Genomic DNA, 16,673 nt, shown 5'->3' with positions numbered 1-16,673 from the left:
CTGTATCGATACTATCGCGGGACAGTTATCGCCAGTCGACCCAGCTCCAATTTACAAATAAAGCTATATAGCTATAACTATAAATTCTTGGTTGTGTTGTTGTTCTTTTTTTCCGTTCCGTTACATAGCACGCTAAAATAAATATCCGAAAGGTAAATACGATCAGCTGAACAGCAGGTGATAATGCGGGCGCTGTAAATCGAGATATATCCGAAGGGAAAAGCGGATAAATCGTTGCGCGTGGCCAGGAAAAATCTGGGCCACCTGAAGGCGATCGAAGAGCGATAACAAGATAAAAAACGTACTGCCGTGTACAGTGAAAACCAGAAAACTAGGAAATACTAGTTAAACAGTGGGAAAACATGACGCATTGTTTGCATTCGTGTGAGTGTGTGTGTTTGTGTGTGCGCGCGGGCTTCGCGGTGTGCGTGTGGGCAGTAAAATACGCGTTAATTAACCGATTTTACGGGAGAGAAAAAAAAATAGTTTTTTTTTCGGCAATGCGTAATGTGCTCAAAATAAACAAAAACAAAATGAAGCATTTATTTCATCAGCAGCGCACGCACACAAACGCACTCTGTATACACCCGCCTATCGATATTGGCGATTACCGATAGCGCGGCGAACATATGCAATTACCACCGTTTTCCTGTTTTCCCCGAAAAAGCGACAAAAAAAACAATTGTGTAACGTTTTTTTCCCCGGAAAAAGGAAAAACATGGAAATATGCAGCGAGCGTGGGATTAATTAGCCCACCCCACCCCTGACTTTCTAGATATTTTTTTGTTTCTGCCTTTCTGTAAGTCCATTTGCATGCAATTTGAATCGTCGAGATCGGAGCGCTTCGAGGTTTTCGGATCTGCATATTTTATATACAAAAGCCCGGAGAACTAAAAAGTGCAACTTTTTATTCTCGTTCTGTACACGCTAAAAAAAAGTATATCCATCTTTTAAGAAAATTTTGGTCTATGATTGAAACAATGTTTGAAAAAGATCGATATAGTTATTGGAATATCCTTATCATATCTATGTACCTATCCTCAGGAAATTATCTATGAAAATTATTATATAAAAATCTTTCAATATATGTAGAAAGTATAATTTTTTTTTGTTTAACTAATAGAACACTTTTTAAAGTATTTTCCCCTGCTAGACTACCTCTACATACATTTACTTCTTTTTATACTTTTTGTTTTATTCAAAATGCGGGCTTGAAAACCTGATGTCACTGGTTTTTTATATAGAAAAAACAAACTGGAGTAAAAGGGGAGCTGTGGAATAGAGCGGGAATCCCCTAACAATTTGCTCGGTAAACTAAATTGCCAGTATGTAATTAAAAAGCTCTATTGCCACACACCTAGCTTAACTGAACTTTACATTAATAACCAGTAATAAACTATACTTTTTCAAAAGATAATAATTAAATAAAATTTATTGCTTCAGGGTAGCTACCTTTTTAGATTCTCAATGAGCACGAAAATCGTGAAACAAATAATTTGGCTATAAATTGTTGGCCAAAATTTGTTTTTTTTTTAATTATTATGTGGAAGGGGTATTGCAATTATGAAATAAATTTAAGGTCAGGTTTGTTGAAAGCAGTTCACTAAAAGTATTTCAGTATTATCTATTTGAATAATGGAATTAGAAATGGATTATTTAGTGATCCATCAGGCCTATAATGACTGTCACGTTTATTTAGATATGTTTAATTAAAAACAAATTTGATACAATTAGCTAACTAGTTAAATAGTAAACAAATTCAGTATATTTAAATATTTAAACCAATTAAAAAAAACAATACATACTATTGGATCATAAATATAATGACAATTCTAATTATAAACTTTCAACCATTTTAGGGTATTTCTGAATCATTTATGTTCTTAAGTTCTTAATAAGTGCTCAACCCGTTTTAGAACTATGATAAATATAAAGATAATCATTTAAGATTCCAACAAATCGTATTTTACTAATCCATCTTTCACTAATTTCTCCTCTGCAGTTTCAACCATTTTATGGTATTTCTGAATAATTTATGTTTTTAAGTTTTTAATAAGTGATCAACCCATTTCAGAACTTTGATAAATATATAGATAATCATTTAAGATCCCAATTAATTGTATTTTACTAATCTATATTTTACTGATTTGCAGTTAGACCCCAGCCGAATCCAGAATGCTTTCGCTGCAGAACCAACGGCAACCCAAGACCACCGCCCTGGTGGACGACTACGAGATCTCGGACACCGTTCTGGGCCTCGGGATCAACGGAAAGGTGGTGCAGTGCACCCACCGTCGCTCCAAACAGAACTATGCCCTCAAGGTGCTGCTGGATAACGAGAAGGCGCGCCGCGAGGTGGATCTCCATTGGCGGGTCAGCGGCTGTCGGCACATTGTGAACATCATCGATGTGTACGAGAACACCTATAGTGGAAGGAAGTGCCTGCTGGTGGTCATGGAGTGCATGGAGGGCGGCGAGCTCTTCCAGAGGATTCAGGACAAGGCCGATGGGGCCTTCACCGAACGCGAGGCTGCCCAAATAATGCACGAGATCTGCGCGGCGATAGACTATCTGCACAGTCGCGATATCGCACATCGCGACTTGAAGCCGGAGAACTTGCTGTACACCACCTCACAGCCGAATGCGATCCTCAAGCTGACGGACTTTGGCTTCGCCAAGGAGACATTCACCAATGACACGCTGCAGACGCCCTGCTACACTCCCTATTACGTGGGTGAGTGCTTTTTGGAAGGGATTTTGCATCAGTCACTAGTTTAATGGGATGTCAATTACCGCATTAGTCACGAAAAATAGCTTTAAAATTGTTTGCCCATTTAGAATTGTGCCGTGTCATTTTTGAGACCGGAAATTGCATGTCAGAAATTTTGATTTATATATTTAAACACCACAGAAGCTGATAGTAAAATCCTAAACTAGTTGTTTCTAAATTCCCACTGCTCCCTTTAAAAATAGCTTTAAAATTGTTTGCCCATTTATAATGGTGCCATGTCATTTTTAAGGCCGCAAATTGCATGGCTGTTATATTGATTTATATATTTAAACACCACTAGTTGTTTCTAAATTCCCACTGCACCCTCGTTACATACTTTATTGTGGGAACTTTCTTTGGAGTTGCTTTAATTTTATTCAGCCTTGTTCCCAATCTCATTGCGAAAGACTTGAGTCGTTCGAAAGTTGCAAAGTGCTACCGATTTAATTCGCAAGAAATGTGAAAAAGGCGGAGATAAAAAACTGTTAGTTTATTCGAATTAAATAAGGCTCATAAATCTATAAAATTCTATATTATTGAAAAATTATATTTAGTTATTTATTTTTTATTTAAAAGTTCGAAAGTTGCAAAGTGCGACCGATTCAATTAGCAAGAAATGTGAAAAAGGCGGAGTTAAAAAACACGGCGGATAACTTAGTTCATTAGAATTAAATATGGCCCATAAATCTATAAAAATTTATATTTTTTATTTCCTGGTGCTACAAGGATTTCCTTATAAATTAAGACACTAGTCACTAAAACAATATTAAGAATAATGAAAATATGAAGGTCCCTGCTTATATTAGAGTTTTACACTTATATCTAACATTTACAACAATATAATACAATTAACAATTAGAATTATTGAAAAATTATGAATAAAAATATTTATTTTTAATTTAAAATATAAAAAATAAAAGTTAGTTTACCCAATAAATCTTAATTAATTAAATAAATTAATGCACTTGTTACAAAAACCATATTAAGAATAATTAAAATATGTGGGTCTCTACGTATATTAGAGTTTTACACTTATAACTAACATTTAATACAATTTAATACAATTAGGAATTAGAATTATTGAAAAATTATGAATAAAAATATTTATATTTAATTAAAAATAAAAATTAGTTTACCCAGTAACTCTAAATTAATTCTATAAATATTATTGTTTTATTTCCTAAATATTCCCATATTAATCACACATTTACTTTGCAGCTCCCGAGGTCCTGGGTCCCGAGAAGTATGACAAGAGCTGTGACATCTGGTCCCTGGGCGTGGTGATGTACATCATAATGTGCGGATTCCCGCCTTTCTACAGCAACCACGGCCTGGCCATTTCGCCCGGCATGAAGAAGCGCATCCGCACCGGCCAGTATGACTTTCCCGATCCGGAATGGACGAACGTAAGCCCGGCGGCCAAGGATCTGATCAAGGGCATGCTGAACGTGGATCCCAGCAAGCGTTTGCGCATCCAGGACGTCATCCGGAACAAGTGGATCGCCCAGTTCAATGCGGTGCCGCAGACGCCACTCTGCACGGGCCGGATGCTCAAGGAGGGCGAGGAAACCTGGCCGGAGGTGCAGGAGGAGATGACACGATCGCTGGCTACCATGCGCGTGGACTACGATCAGGTGCGTGTGGTTCTTCTTCCGGTTTCTGGTTGCTTTAAATTAAATTCCCTTTGTATTATATAATGTTAATCACTAGTAGTCTTCTTAGTTCATTTGTTTATCTAATGAGAAAATAGATTTCCATTTGTCTATGCCTAAGCAATTAGCAAGTATACTTTTTACCTGCTTTTTTTTTTGTTTCAATCGTGATTTGGAAAGTTACTAATTATAAAAACTAACCAGAAACTGGGAGGTTAATGTGCTTGCAATACCTTGATTATTACTTGATGTTCAACCAAAATATATCCCATTATTCTTATTAATAATCCGTATCTTTCAGATGCAAATAAAGGCGCTGGACAAGTCGAACAATCCGCTGCTCACGAAGCGCAGGAAAAAGATCGAGGAGATATATGCGGGCAATGCGACACGCAACTAAACGAGAAAGCCAGAGCAACTAACACGGCCAATCCTGGAGTGAGATGAGATCAGATGGGCGTAGGACGTAGGATGGGTGAACCATCGGTTTAACACTTAAGCGGAAAAGTTGTACAATGCTTTACGGAAACGATAACTACTACTATACTATGACGACAGCAACAACTGCTATTAACTACTACGATAACAGCAACAACCTTTTCAAAAAACAACAAACAACTACTCCATGTTATGTTACGTTACGTTTTCTTATTCTTTTTGTCCATTATCTATGTATAATCCATTTCCAGTAAAAGGTTCTTAGGGTATTTTGTAGTCTGAAAAGTGCTCTTTTGTAAAAGATAAAAGAAACTAAAAGCGTAAAAAATATCGAACTTAAGAAAAGCCAAGAGCAAGCCTAGCTAGCCAGCCGAATTTTCAATATCGCGTGAAAATGTTTCTTTCAATGTTTGTCGACTTTTTTTGAGACATGTGTAATTTGTAACCGATTTTTTTTTACGTGTACGTGACTTTGATTATAATTATATATGTATATGTATAACCGTGTGTGTATATGTATGTATGGTATATATGTGAGAAGAAAAACAACAAACACAACACAACAAACAATTATACAGCCAGTTGACGTTAGCATTAAACTGCGAAAATTCAGTGTTGGTTATAACTTTTATTTGCTAACTCTGCAAGCGATATACCATTTTACCGTATAGCGTATTTGTAGTCTATAAACAACAACCCCAAAATAAATAAAAAACAAATCAAGCTTATTTTACTATGATTAAAACGAAACATGTTTTTACCTTAATTCGTATGGGAAATTAAACGGAAAATAAGTAAACTGATCTTTTGATATTGCATGCTTTAGAAAGAGATGAAAGATTGCCTATAGATGTCGATTAGAGTTGCAAGTTATAGATATGAATTTAATAGCTTATTTTTAGGATAAGTTTATTGAAAGAATTTTACATTTTATACAAAAACCTTATAATTCCCTATCCTATTTAGAGTCCATACTATAATATTACCCTTTTAAAAGATATTCTACATATCTCTAAAAGATTATTTTGTAATTTCCTGCTATACAATTATATTATATTAAATTTGTTGTGCACTTTTCAGCATTTTCCCTTTCCAAATAAAAGATTAAATATTATCTTGACCTATTATAATCCAATTTTAAAAAAGAGCTAAAAAATTATCGATATTTTAGATATTTTGACAATATAGATTCGATAATATCGATGTTTTGAGGAGAAAACACAAATTTAATATCGAGAAATAGCAAACTGTCGATATTTTTTTAAAGCTCTATTTCAAAATCTCCTATATATCCAAAAGTTTATAGCTAGAATTAAAACTCCGTTGGGTTTAGCTTTTGCAGTGTCATTTATTTTCCATATCCATGATCAACAGTGCTTCGACATACGCATGCTGGCATACCATATGTGCCGTATATATCATCAACGATGCTTTTCGCGTGGGTGCGGAGTAACCTGGGGTTCGTGGGCGGGGTGGGGGGGGGGGTCATGGGTAAAGGGGGAGGAGGGGGTGGTTGCAAATAACAATTTGCCAACAGAGTGTTGTACCCGACTAAAGGCTACGACTAAGACAATAGTTAACATTCACGTACATCCATCGCTATAACTACAGATTTGTTAGTTTTTCTTATTTTTGTTCATTTTTTTTTGTTTTGTCAGTGTCTCAAAAGATTTGTGTTGTGGTTTTTGTCTGGTTTTCACTTTTTTTTAGCATTTTGAGTTTTGCATTTACCTTGACGTACTTTAAGTTGCGTGTTATATCAATTTACAAAATATGTGACAGAAAATTCGCTTAGAAAAATATTATTATATTGGTTGGCATTGCTTCCTGTCCTCGATTTTCTTAATTATTCCCTTTGTAATTTGTAATTTGTAGTTTGTAGTTTATAGCACTTGTATGCTGTAGTTCTGTGTGCTCCGATGCTGTGTTGCTAGCCTTAATTTTAGTCTAATGGCAGATATCGAGATTCACCGTGGTTCCGGGCTCCTCCCGCTAATAGTTGAACTTTAAATTCCTGCATTCGTTTCCAATTCTCCTGGCTGTCCTTCCTCGTCCATCTGTGATTATTACTTCCTCTTTAGCTATAGTTTTGTAAACTGAAGGTACATTTTTCAACAATCTCCTTGCGATCCTTGCGATCCCTTAAATCCGATCCTCCTGCCCTCCGTTTAGAGGAAGCTATCGCAGCTATTCTCCGCCTCGCTATTCGAGCAATCCATGGCGGGCAGTGAAACGCCGCGTCGATAGAGCCACTGCCTCTGCTGCTGCTGCTGCTGGTGGAGATGGTGATGGTATCCCGGCTCGCAGCTCGAGCTTGAGCTGCTCCCGCTGGTGGAGCTCTGGCCGCTGCTGGAACTCATGTGGCTGCCACGTCGCCTGGAGGTCGACGGCGTATCAGGCGGTGCGACGGCATTGAGACGCGGAAAGTACTTGTACATCTCGAGCAGATTGGCCAACTTTACGTGCGGCTTGTACTCCACATCCTCCAGCGATTGTGAGGCCGAGCTGCTGTTGCTCAGCGGCGTCCAGAAGGTGAGACCCAGCTGGGCCAAGTGACCGCCCTGAAGGACAACAAGGAAACCCAGTTAGTTGGTTAAATATGACGGAGAATAAACCCTCAACTCACCATAATATCGGTCTCCAGTTTGTCACCGATCATCGCGCACTCCTGCGGCTTGACATTCAGGAAATTGCAGGCGGCATAGAAGATCTCCGGATGCGGCTTCTCCCACGGCAGATCCGAGGAGACCAGGACGCAGTCGAAGTAGCCGCGCACATGCAGCTTGGCCACCTTCTCCCACTGGGCATTCGATGGCCCGTTGGTGATGAGGGCCAGGGCATAGCCCGCCTGGCGCATCCGCAGCAGCAGCTGGACATAGTCCGCCGGAACTGCCAGGTAGCGATACCGCAATTTCAGCCACTGCGGATAGATCTGCTCCGCCAGGTGCTTGTGGCGCGCCGGCAGGGATTCGCGCCACAGGTGGGTGCGCCACGAGTCCAGCGACGTTTGCGTGTTGTCCGGACAGCGCCGGAAGGCCTTCAGGAAGTTCTGGGTGCACTGGGCGGCGTCATCCTTATTGAACTGGTACTGACTCTCCAAAACGTCGGCAAGCTGAGGAGTAAATGGGAAAATATTTTTTATTATTTAATTATATTATTTAGATTTTATTTTAATATTCTATAAAATATTTATATTTTTAAATTTTAGGCTATAGTTGACTTTTCAGACATCCTTAATTCTTCATAACCCAATAAAATATTTTGTATTATTGTATTATATTTTAAATTATATACATTTTATTTTATTGTTTTATAAAATATTTATATATTTAAATCTTAAACCAAAATTGAATTTTCAGACATTCTTCATACCCCAATAACATATTTTGTATTATTGTTTTATATTTAAAATAATATACATATATTTTATTTTATTATTTTATAAAATATTTATATTTTTAGATTTAAAGTCAAAATTTAGTTTTCAGACATCCTTAATTCTTCATAGCCCAATAAAATATTTTGTGTTATTTTATTATATTTTGTTGTATTATTTTATATATAATAATTATATAAATATAAATATTTTAAATTTAAATTTAAATACCGTATTAATTTAATGTGAAATAAAAAAAAATAAACAAGAAAGAAATATTTCTTTTGAAAGTCGAAGTTTATATCTAACAACATCAATCATTTAATTCATATAATATTACATTATCGGTGTAAATAATAGCTTTATGATTTTTTTAAGTTAAAAATAAGTTAAGTATTTTATATTCCTTTTAATTTTTCAATCGTTCCCATGGCAACTATATCATATAATTATAATACCCTATCTGCAAGGGTAAAAATATCAATAAGGTTGATATATACGCTTTATAGATATGATAATGCCACAAAAACCTTTCCCGTTGGAAGAGATAAAAATATAAATACCTTTTATTATATAAAGTCGAGATAAGTTAAAAATTGTTCACTCCTTAAAAAGTGAAGAACCAGTTGAATGAACTTTGGTAAAAGTTAATTACATTCTAAGATTCATGATAGTATAGGCATTTCCTATTTCCTATTTTCAAAGTCATCATATTTATATGTATCGATCTTGAATTTAGTTTTGATTACATATTAAAAGATTAAATATAGTTCTTGATTAAAACTTATGCAAATATTGAGGGCTATTTAATAATACGTAAATCCCAACTATTGCGTCTGCAAATATCTTAATTAAGCTTTAGATTGCGCTCACTCCAATCATACGATCGAATCAAAAGCAATTGATTAATCGAACGTAATGCCGTAATCATTATAGGAACGCCGCCCTATCAGTGCATAGATCATCAAACTGCAGTTGCCGCCGATACACATGTCATATCAATGTTATATAGTGCATATAATATAGGGTCTACAGTTATGGTCGCAATGATAGCTCGGAAATTTCCATTGGTTATCTTTTTCCAGCTAACTATTAGGGGAAATAATCTTCTTTTAAATCGAATTTTTTCCTTAAGTTCATCAAAATTAAAAAGTAAAAGACGTTAATAAATATAGCGAATTCAGCTTGATCAGCAAGAGTTGAAAACATCATAATTGCCGCAAATAACTTGATACGTTTAATGAATTTCGGAAATACAAATGGGTGTGGTTCCGCCAGATAATAATTGAAAGCAACTGAATAAAGAAACTGTCTAATAACCATGACTTTATTTAGGGTCTCCACACATGGCATATTTAAACGCAAAGGTGATAATGAAGTTAACTATCTACTTGAACTCAGCCTAAAAGATTATTATATTATCAGAATTGCAAATTATAAGTAAATGTACGTGACATACTCCAGGTTTCAACAAATCACTTTCGTTTTTATGAAGATAATGAAGATAAATGGAGATAACCAGATATTTATGACCCCCACACGTACTAATATTTTCTTTCTTTCAAAAGCTAAAACAATTTCTTTGTTAACTGCACTTTAACCTGAAATCTCCAAAAATAAGCTTTTGAAATGTAAATAAAAGATATTATCAGTAAGGTGAAGGATGAGGATATATAAATAAATATAACCTTTAAGATGCCGGAATAAGCCGTCTATAAACACGAATATATTTTTAGGACCATTTAAATAATCAAGGGAAAAGCTTTTGGGTCTCGTATTGTTTGTTATCATAGCTAAGATGTCAATAACCTCTTAAAGTTCATATACCCATTGTTGTGTTTACGTTATCATCAATTAATCTTTGACTTTGTTTGGGTGCCATTCTAGAGGGATTTTACATATTCATGTGGTTGCATTAAAGTTGTAGTGCATATGATAGGATACTATAAGACTAGGCAATCTTTACGCTTTACCGTTTTCGTAGCTCTATATCTCTCTGGGATATCATCACTTATTATCAATATTACCTTAACTTAATTTTAACTTATATTTTTTAGGTTACTTGATTTATTTTTAATTTAGTTTTGTTAAATTTGGGCTATCCTCATTTGCTATCATAATATAATAGGCTATGATAGGATCCCATCAACCCAAAGTTCCCCAATTTCCACTGATATTTTTTGGGTTTTTTTATTTTATTTTGGGTTTGTTATGCCGATAGCCTTCTAGAGTGCATATACCATCATTTACTATCATAATAAGGCTATGATACGATCCCATCCAACCAATTTTCCACATTTTCCACTGATATTTTTATGGATACTTGATTTTATTTTGGGTTTGTTATGCCGATAGCCTTCTAGAGTGCATATACCATCATTTACTATCATTATATGACTATGATACGATCCATCAAACCAAAGTTCCCCATTTTCCACTGATACTTTTTGGGTTACTTGATTTATTTTTGGGTTTGTTATGCCGATAGCCTTCTAGAGTGCATATACCCGTGGTTATATTTAAGTTAAGGCCTTGCAGAGTGCACTTGCTGTTTGGGGTGGGGTGGGGTTGGGTGGTTTTGGGGTGGTGTGGCGTAAGGAAAGCGAAAGAAAACGCAAATAAACAAACGAATTTCGGGCGCGTGCTATCAGCTGAGCGTCCGGGTTTTTCGACTACGTAACAACGGGAGGCGGGCTGCAGTGGAAAATTTTCTAGCTCTGCTGCGCACTTTCACCCCCCGGAAAAGCATGGTGTGTGTGAGATGCGGGGGAGGGGGAGGGGGTTTTCCAGATCCAGATCCAGATCAACTTATTAACTTACCTTTCTGATCGCCTTGGAATCGCCGGTCCGCGTCGGAATCAACGTGTTGTCCAGGTCAAAGTAAAAGGCGCTGATTTTCGCACATGTCGCATCGAAATGTGAATGTGTGGCTATCGTTTGCTTGCCGCAATGGAATTTGCTAGCTGCCATGGGAGTCGCAGCGCGGGGGGTGTGCAAATGCCCGGGGGGGAAACGGGGGGGAAATAGGCGGGAAGTAAAAAACTTTGCTTCAATTCAATCCGCCAGCGGATTTGCGATTCGAAATTTGGCGCCAAACGAAATACGAAACGTTCGGGTTGCAGCAATGCAGTTTTTTATGTTCGAATTTCCAACGCGGACCACAAAAGTTTCCGCTTCTCGCGCGGCGGAGTAAAAACGGCAACTGAATCGCAACGAGAAAAAAAAAACGACCAAACGGAACGGGAGCGGTCGCGGTCGCACTAAGGTCGAAAGAGAGGGGGGCGGGGGAGCGGAACAGGTGAGTGGGGAGTGTGTGTGTGGTTGTGGCCAGAGTGAGAGCGGAGCAGCGACTGCCAACTGAAAGAAAGTGCGAGCGCGCACGGGGACACAGTGCTGTAGAAAAGTCTAAATAAACTTTAAAATTTATGCTATTTTCGTTTAAGCAATACTTAAAATTTCGAATAAATCCCTAAAAAATGTATTTAAAAACACCTTTTTAAAGGTGAAATAATATTAATTAATCCCTAGACATCCATCACAACAAACTCCATTCAAATCTAGGGCACATGTGCTTTTTCACGAGCACATACTTTTCGGCGACACTGTGCGCAGTGTGCCAAGTGCTATTTAGGCGCGAGAGCGAAAGAGAGCAGGCGACCTCGCGCAGAGTTGTCTCTATGCGCCGTTAGTCGACCGTGAGTGCAAGAGAGCGCACACTAGAGGCGGTGGGCAGGGGGAGGGTCCCGTTGCTCCGATGCTCTCCACTTTGAATTTCGAATAACTCAAGGCGCCTTAACTTCCTGCTTGCTGCGCTTTTTATTTATAAATTTTAAAAATAAAAACAAATAAAAGCAACAGCAACAGTTCTTTGTTTACCAAAAATAAGAAATTATTAATAACCGCCAGTGATTTGCAGCACTGGCCTGCCGATTAATCGATAGGTCGATAGCCATCGGGTGGCAACGCCGCATTTTTTATTCAACCAGGTGGCAAGTGATTAGCCCACGGAATTCTTGAATTATTTCTATTTTTGCCTTCGTTCGGCGGTTTTTTGGACATTTCCCAAGATGAGCACTGCAGAGCCAGCCGTGGAGTTGTTTGCGCCAGGTGGGGAGCACCAAACACGGACAGGAAGTGCATTTAAAAGCGCGTTTCTTGCAGAATCCATTTTGAAAGCGGACGAGGAGGTGGCCGAGGCTTCTGCGGCCAGCAGGAGCAGGTTATCCGCTGGAGAGGAGAAGTCGGAGGACAAGAAGAAGCCCGAGACGCCGGAGGACGAGCTCATCTCCTTGGAGACGCTGCGCGCCTCACCTGTCCAGTGGCCGGAGCGATGTGAGTGTGAAAAACGTGTGCACCTCGCCACTTGGCGCCATTTTTAACGCCTTTTTCGTTTTTGTTTTGGGTGCTCCACTGCAGTTCCCGGAATGGATGAGTTCCTCACCATGAGCGATACGCCCATCTACACGCGCAACACGGACTACGCCAACAACCTGACCAGCGAGGACATGGCCAAGATCAATCGTGAGTAGCCAAGCATCTAGATTCCAGAACCATGTAAACATCAAATGGGGGGAGTACCTATGTATACCTTGTTTAAAACTCTGTTCTGCGGGTTCTTTAAAGTTATATGTGTCACTAAAATTATGATAAAAATAAGGAAACAAACTGATTTGTTGGATTACTAAGATATAGTACTGTGCTTCTATCTTGGGTTCCAATAAAATGTTATAATAGTAAAGGATTTTGATAGTTTATATTGGGTATCTGTTTGTAGTTTTAAAAAATATGAGGATAAGAAGGAATCAAACAGGTTTGGTGGGTTAATACTATATAGTTCAAAGTTTCTTTCTTGGGAAATAAAAAGTATTTAGATAGTTTATATTTGGTATCTGTTTGTAGTTTTAAAATATATGAGGAAAAGAAGGAATCAAACTGATTTGTTGGATTACTAAGATATAGTACTGTGTTTCTATCTTGGGTTCCAATAAAATGTTATAATAGTAAAGTATTTAGATAGTTTATATTTAGTATATTTAAATATATTTTAAAAATATGAGGATAAGAAGGAATCAAACTAATTTGGTGGGATACTAATATTTAGGTCCGTGTTTGTTTCTTGGGTTCCAATAAAATGTTATCATAGAAAAGTTATATAGAAAAAAATAGAAAAAAAGCTCATGCTTACTACATATCTGTTTGTAGCTTTAAAAAATAATTATTCTTAATACTTAATGTAGTTTTCTTTAGGTATTTGTCTGTCTATAGAAAATAACTTTAGATATCTTATTTTTCCTGAATAAATTGATAATGGTATTAATTTACTTAAATGGTATTTGCGTAGTTCAGAACTCTATGCTCTATATTTAGGAAACTTGATAATATAAGTTAGAAATAATCAAGTAACAACTTGAAATCAAAAACACTTCATTAAACATTTCCCCTCTCCCACCCAGAACTATCCCAACTCAGTCCCGAGGAGCTGATCGAGAAAATAAAGTCGATGCATGATGAGATCTACCAGCTGGGACTGCGCGAGGCGAAGGAGATGACCCGCGGAAAGCTGCTGGGGATCTTCGATCGGGAGCGCATTCCCAAGCGGCAGCCGTGAGCCAGGATCGTTCGATCCCAGGGAATGGGACTACCGAAGATCTCGTCGATGTCGAATTAAGCTTAAAGTTAGCCGTAGTTCTTTTTTGTACATAAAGTAATATTTTTTATAGTGAGTAATGCACGTTGAGGATGTATCACAGTTTTACAAGGATAAATAGTCGATTGAACAGTAACTAACGTTTATTTCCATTAAAGCATTTTGGGTCCTACGTCGACAGTACATTGTATTACAGATACATTTTGAGGAGTCTGAGAAGAGATGAAGTTGGAGGAGTTGCGAGGAATGCGAGTGGAACTGTGGAGGAGGAGGAGGATCTGGAGTGGTGGAGAAGGCACAGTAGATTCCGCTATGCAGGGATTCGAACGCAACAAATAACTCTGTCTATGTGGGATTGGATGGATCGGTTAAGTTTCGGTAGTATCAAATTAATCTTTTTTTCGGGAACTATTTTTAGCTGATATTAAATATTTAATTAAATGCTTGTCCTGGCGTTTCTTGTAATATAATGATTGAACTTTAAATTTAAATTTGTTCACTCTCTTTGTAATATTTGTAAAAAGAATAACATATTTTGAATTCGAATTTCTAGAAACTTATTACTTTTTTAGAGATTTACTACAAAAAATATTTTACCTGGACGTATTTGTTAATAAATAAAATGCAAATATCAGGCCTGTTAGCTCTACAATTAAATCTGCCATAATCTAAAGATTTTAGCTGATATTAAATATTTAATTAAATGCTTGGTTCTGACATTTCTTGTAAAATAATGATTGAACTTTAAAATTCTAATTTTTTCACTCACTTTGCAATATTTGTAAAAAGAATAACATATTTTAAAATTTGAATTTCTAGAAACTATTAGTTTTTACTACAAAAAATATTTTACCTGGACGTATTTCTTTAAAAAAAAAATGCAAATATCAGGCCTGTTGGCACCACAATTAAATCTGCCATAATCTAAAGATTTTAGCTGATATTAGATATTTAATTAAATGCTTGGTCCTGGCATTTCTTGTAATATAATGATTGAACTTTAAATTTAAATTTTTTCACTCAGTTTGTAATATTTGTAAAAAGAAAAACATATTTAAAATTCGAATTTCCAGAAACTTATTACTTTTTACTACAAAAAATATACCTGGACGTGTTTGTTAATAAATAAAATGCAAAATCAGGCCTGTTAGCAATACTATTAAATCTGCGATAATCTAAAGATAGTTCCCTTTATTTACAACCAGCTTTTGTTCGAATTCCCCTCGATCCATCCCAATGTGTTGAAGTGTTTTGGTGCTGGGGTTGTGTTTATATCCTGTGACCTGTATCGATTCCAACTTCTACTCCTGCCACTGCATTCCGAATCGCTGCTCAAAGGTGATCCGATTGAAGACGCCCGCATCGGCCAGCTGCAAGGGATCGGTGTAGTAGGCGAATCGCCTGATGTCCAGCATGGCCAGGTCGAACATCTGCTTCCAGCTGGTCAAATCCGTGACGCTCATGTGAATGGGCAGCTGGGGATCCGGTATGTCGATGGCCGCCTGCAGTCGGTCAAAAGCCTCGGCAATTGGACCCACCGACAGATTTACCCAGTACTCCGCCGGAAATCGCTTGTTCTCGCAGAACGGCGCTCCCTTGCGCATGATGAAGACCAGCATGAGGATCTCGTAGCGCTCGCTGCTCTCGTAGAATCGCTTGGTCCTGGTCTTCTCCACGAAATCGATGAGCAGGATCAAGGGAGTGTAGTTCTGGAGGTGCATTAATAGCTCCCGATCGGTCCAAAGGTAGCGACCGCCCTTGACGGTCAGCAGGCTCATGTTGCTGGTGAGTTGTTGATGTTGCTGTTGCTGCTGAAGGTGTTGCTGCTGCTGATGGTGTTGCTGTTGCTGCTGCTGGAGTTGCTGATGTTGCTGCTGCTGATGATGTTGCTGCTGCTGATGTTGCTGCTGATGCTGTTGCTGTTGCTGCTGTTGGTGAATGCCGGCGGCTGTTGGAGCTGGAGTTCCGGTGCTCGATGCCACCTGGCTGGGCATGGCGACCACAATGCCCGTCTGTCTCTGGCAGCCAATCTCCTCCACCATGTGCGCTGCGTTGACGACAAAATGCAATTAAGGCGAGTGCCTAAACCAGGCCAAGGTCGAACGGCCCACGTCAGCCCAATCCACCCACCACCACCCACTGCTATTACTTGTTGCAAGTAGCAAGTAAAGAATAGCAAATAGCTAATAGCAAATGCAATCAACTTACTGCGTGCCCCAATCAAAGCGGCGGAAATTAGATGAGGCGGTTGAGGATGGATCAGCAGCGGTTCTCTTGGCGGGTGTGGACCTGGATCGGGTTTAGGACTATCTATCTCCTCCGGCTGCTCTGCGTGTGTGCCGTGCGCCCTGGACGATAGTTGCCACGCGAGTGCCTCCCCAAGTCCAAACTCGAAGCCGAGCCGAGCCACTCGGACCCGCGTTCTCGCTGCACTCGGCCTCATTTTTCGGACTCGGTTGGGCCACCCGATGGAAATGTGGATGTAAATGTGGATGTGTGCATTTAGGGACTCGGCCCGTTTGGCAATGAACTTATTGGACGCGTACTGCGCTGGCTGCAATTCGCAGATTTGTTACCAAGCGAGCTGCTAACTACAAAATATATCTACATCCCTACTGAATTATTAATTAAAAACTTGATGTATGTAAAAGGGTGTAAGAATAGTTGGAAAATTATATCAGTTTATAAGTTAAAAAAAAAACAAAAATATTAAATAAATAATTTTTTTTTATATTATTATATATCCCCTCTAAATTATTAATTTAACACTAGATAAATGTAAAAGGCTGT

General features: G+C 38.1%; 4 protein-coding genes across 4 annotated transcripts; 2 read left to right on the top strand and 2 right to left on the bottom strand.

Annotated features, from left to right (window-relative positions):
• The first annotated feature begins 15 nt into the window (after positions 1–15).
• MAPk-Ak2 (MAP kinase-activated protein kinase 2) lies at positions 16–5,610 on the top strand. Its single transcript, XM_017153806.3, has 4 exons — positions 16–152; positions 2,154–2,734; positions 3,989–4,404; positions 4,724–5,610. The coding sequence occupies exons 2-4, from the start codon at positions 2,176–2,178 to the stop codon at positions 4,820–4,822; spliced, it is 1,074 nt and encodes a 357-aa protein (XP_017009295.1). The 5' UTR covers positions 16–152; positions 2,154–2,175; the 3' UTR covers positions 4,823–5,610.
• A 578-nt stretch (positions 5,611–6,188) lies between these two features.
• LOC108065670 (N-acylneuraminate-9-phosphatase) lies at positions 6,189–11,558 on the bottom strand. The gene is made up of 3 exons (XM_017153762.3): positions 11,057–11,558; positions 7,487–7,972; positions 6,189–7,421 (listed from the first exon to the last, which is right to left on the bottom strand). Exons 1-3 carry the CDS (start codon positions 11,204–11,206, stop codon positions 7,029–7,031), a joined length of 1,029 nt encoding a protein of 342 aa, XP_017009251.2. The 5' UTR covers positions 11,207–11,558; the 3' UTR covers positions 6,189–7,028.
• Positions 11,559–12,188: 630 nt separating this feature from the next.
• lin-52 (DREAM core complex component lin-52) lies at positions 12,189–14,019 on the top strand. The gene is made up of 4 exons (XM_017153764.3): positions 12,189–12,343; positions 12,398–12,568; positions 12,653–12,757; positions 13,690–14,019. Exons 1-4 carry the CDS (start codon positions 12,304–12,306, stop codon positions 13,842–13,844), a joined length of 471 nt encoding a protein of 156 aa, XP_017009253.2. The 5' UTR covers positions 12,189–12,303; the 3' UTR covers positions 13,845–14,019.
• Positions 14,020–14,026: 7 nt separating this feature from the next.
• LOC108065671 (TOX high mobility group box family member 3) lies at positions 14,027–16,496 on the bottom strand. The gene is made up of 2 exons (XM_017153763.3): positions 16,092–16,496; positions 14,027–15,930 (listed from the first exon to the last, which is right to left on the bottom strand). Exons 1-2 carry the CDS (start codon positions 16,324–16,326, stop codon positions 15,185–15,187), a joined length of 981 nt encoding a protein of 326 aa, XP_017009252.3. The 5' UTR covers positions 16,327–16,496; the 3' UTR covers positions 14,027–15,184.
• Between the last annotated feature and the right edge of the window lie 177 nt (positions 16,497–16,673).

This window comes from Drosophila takahashii, chromosome X (assembly GCF_030179915.1).
Source record: "Drosophila takahashii strain IR98-3 E-12201 chromosome X, DtakHiC1v2, whole genome shotgun sequence".
Classification (NCBI taxonomy): domain Eukaryota; kingdom Metazoa; phylum Arthropoda; class Insecta; order Diptera; family Drosophilidae; genus Drosophila; species Drosophila takahashii.
The sequence above is the reverse complement of the archived record's forward strand: the minus strand, read 5'-3'. Positions and strand labels throughout refer to the sequence as shown.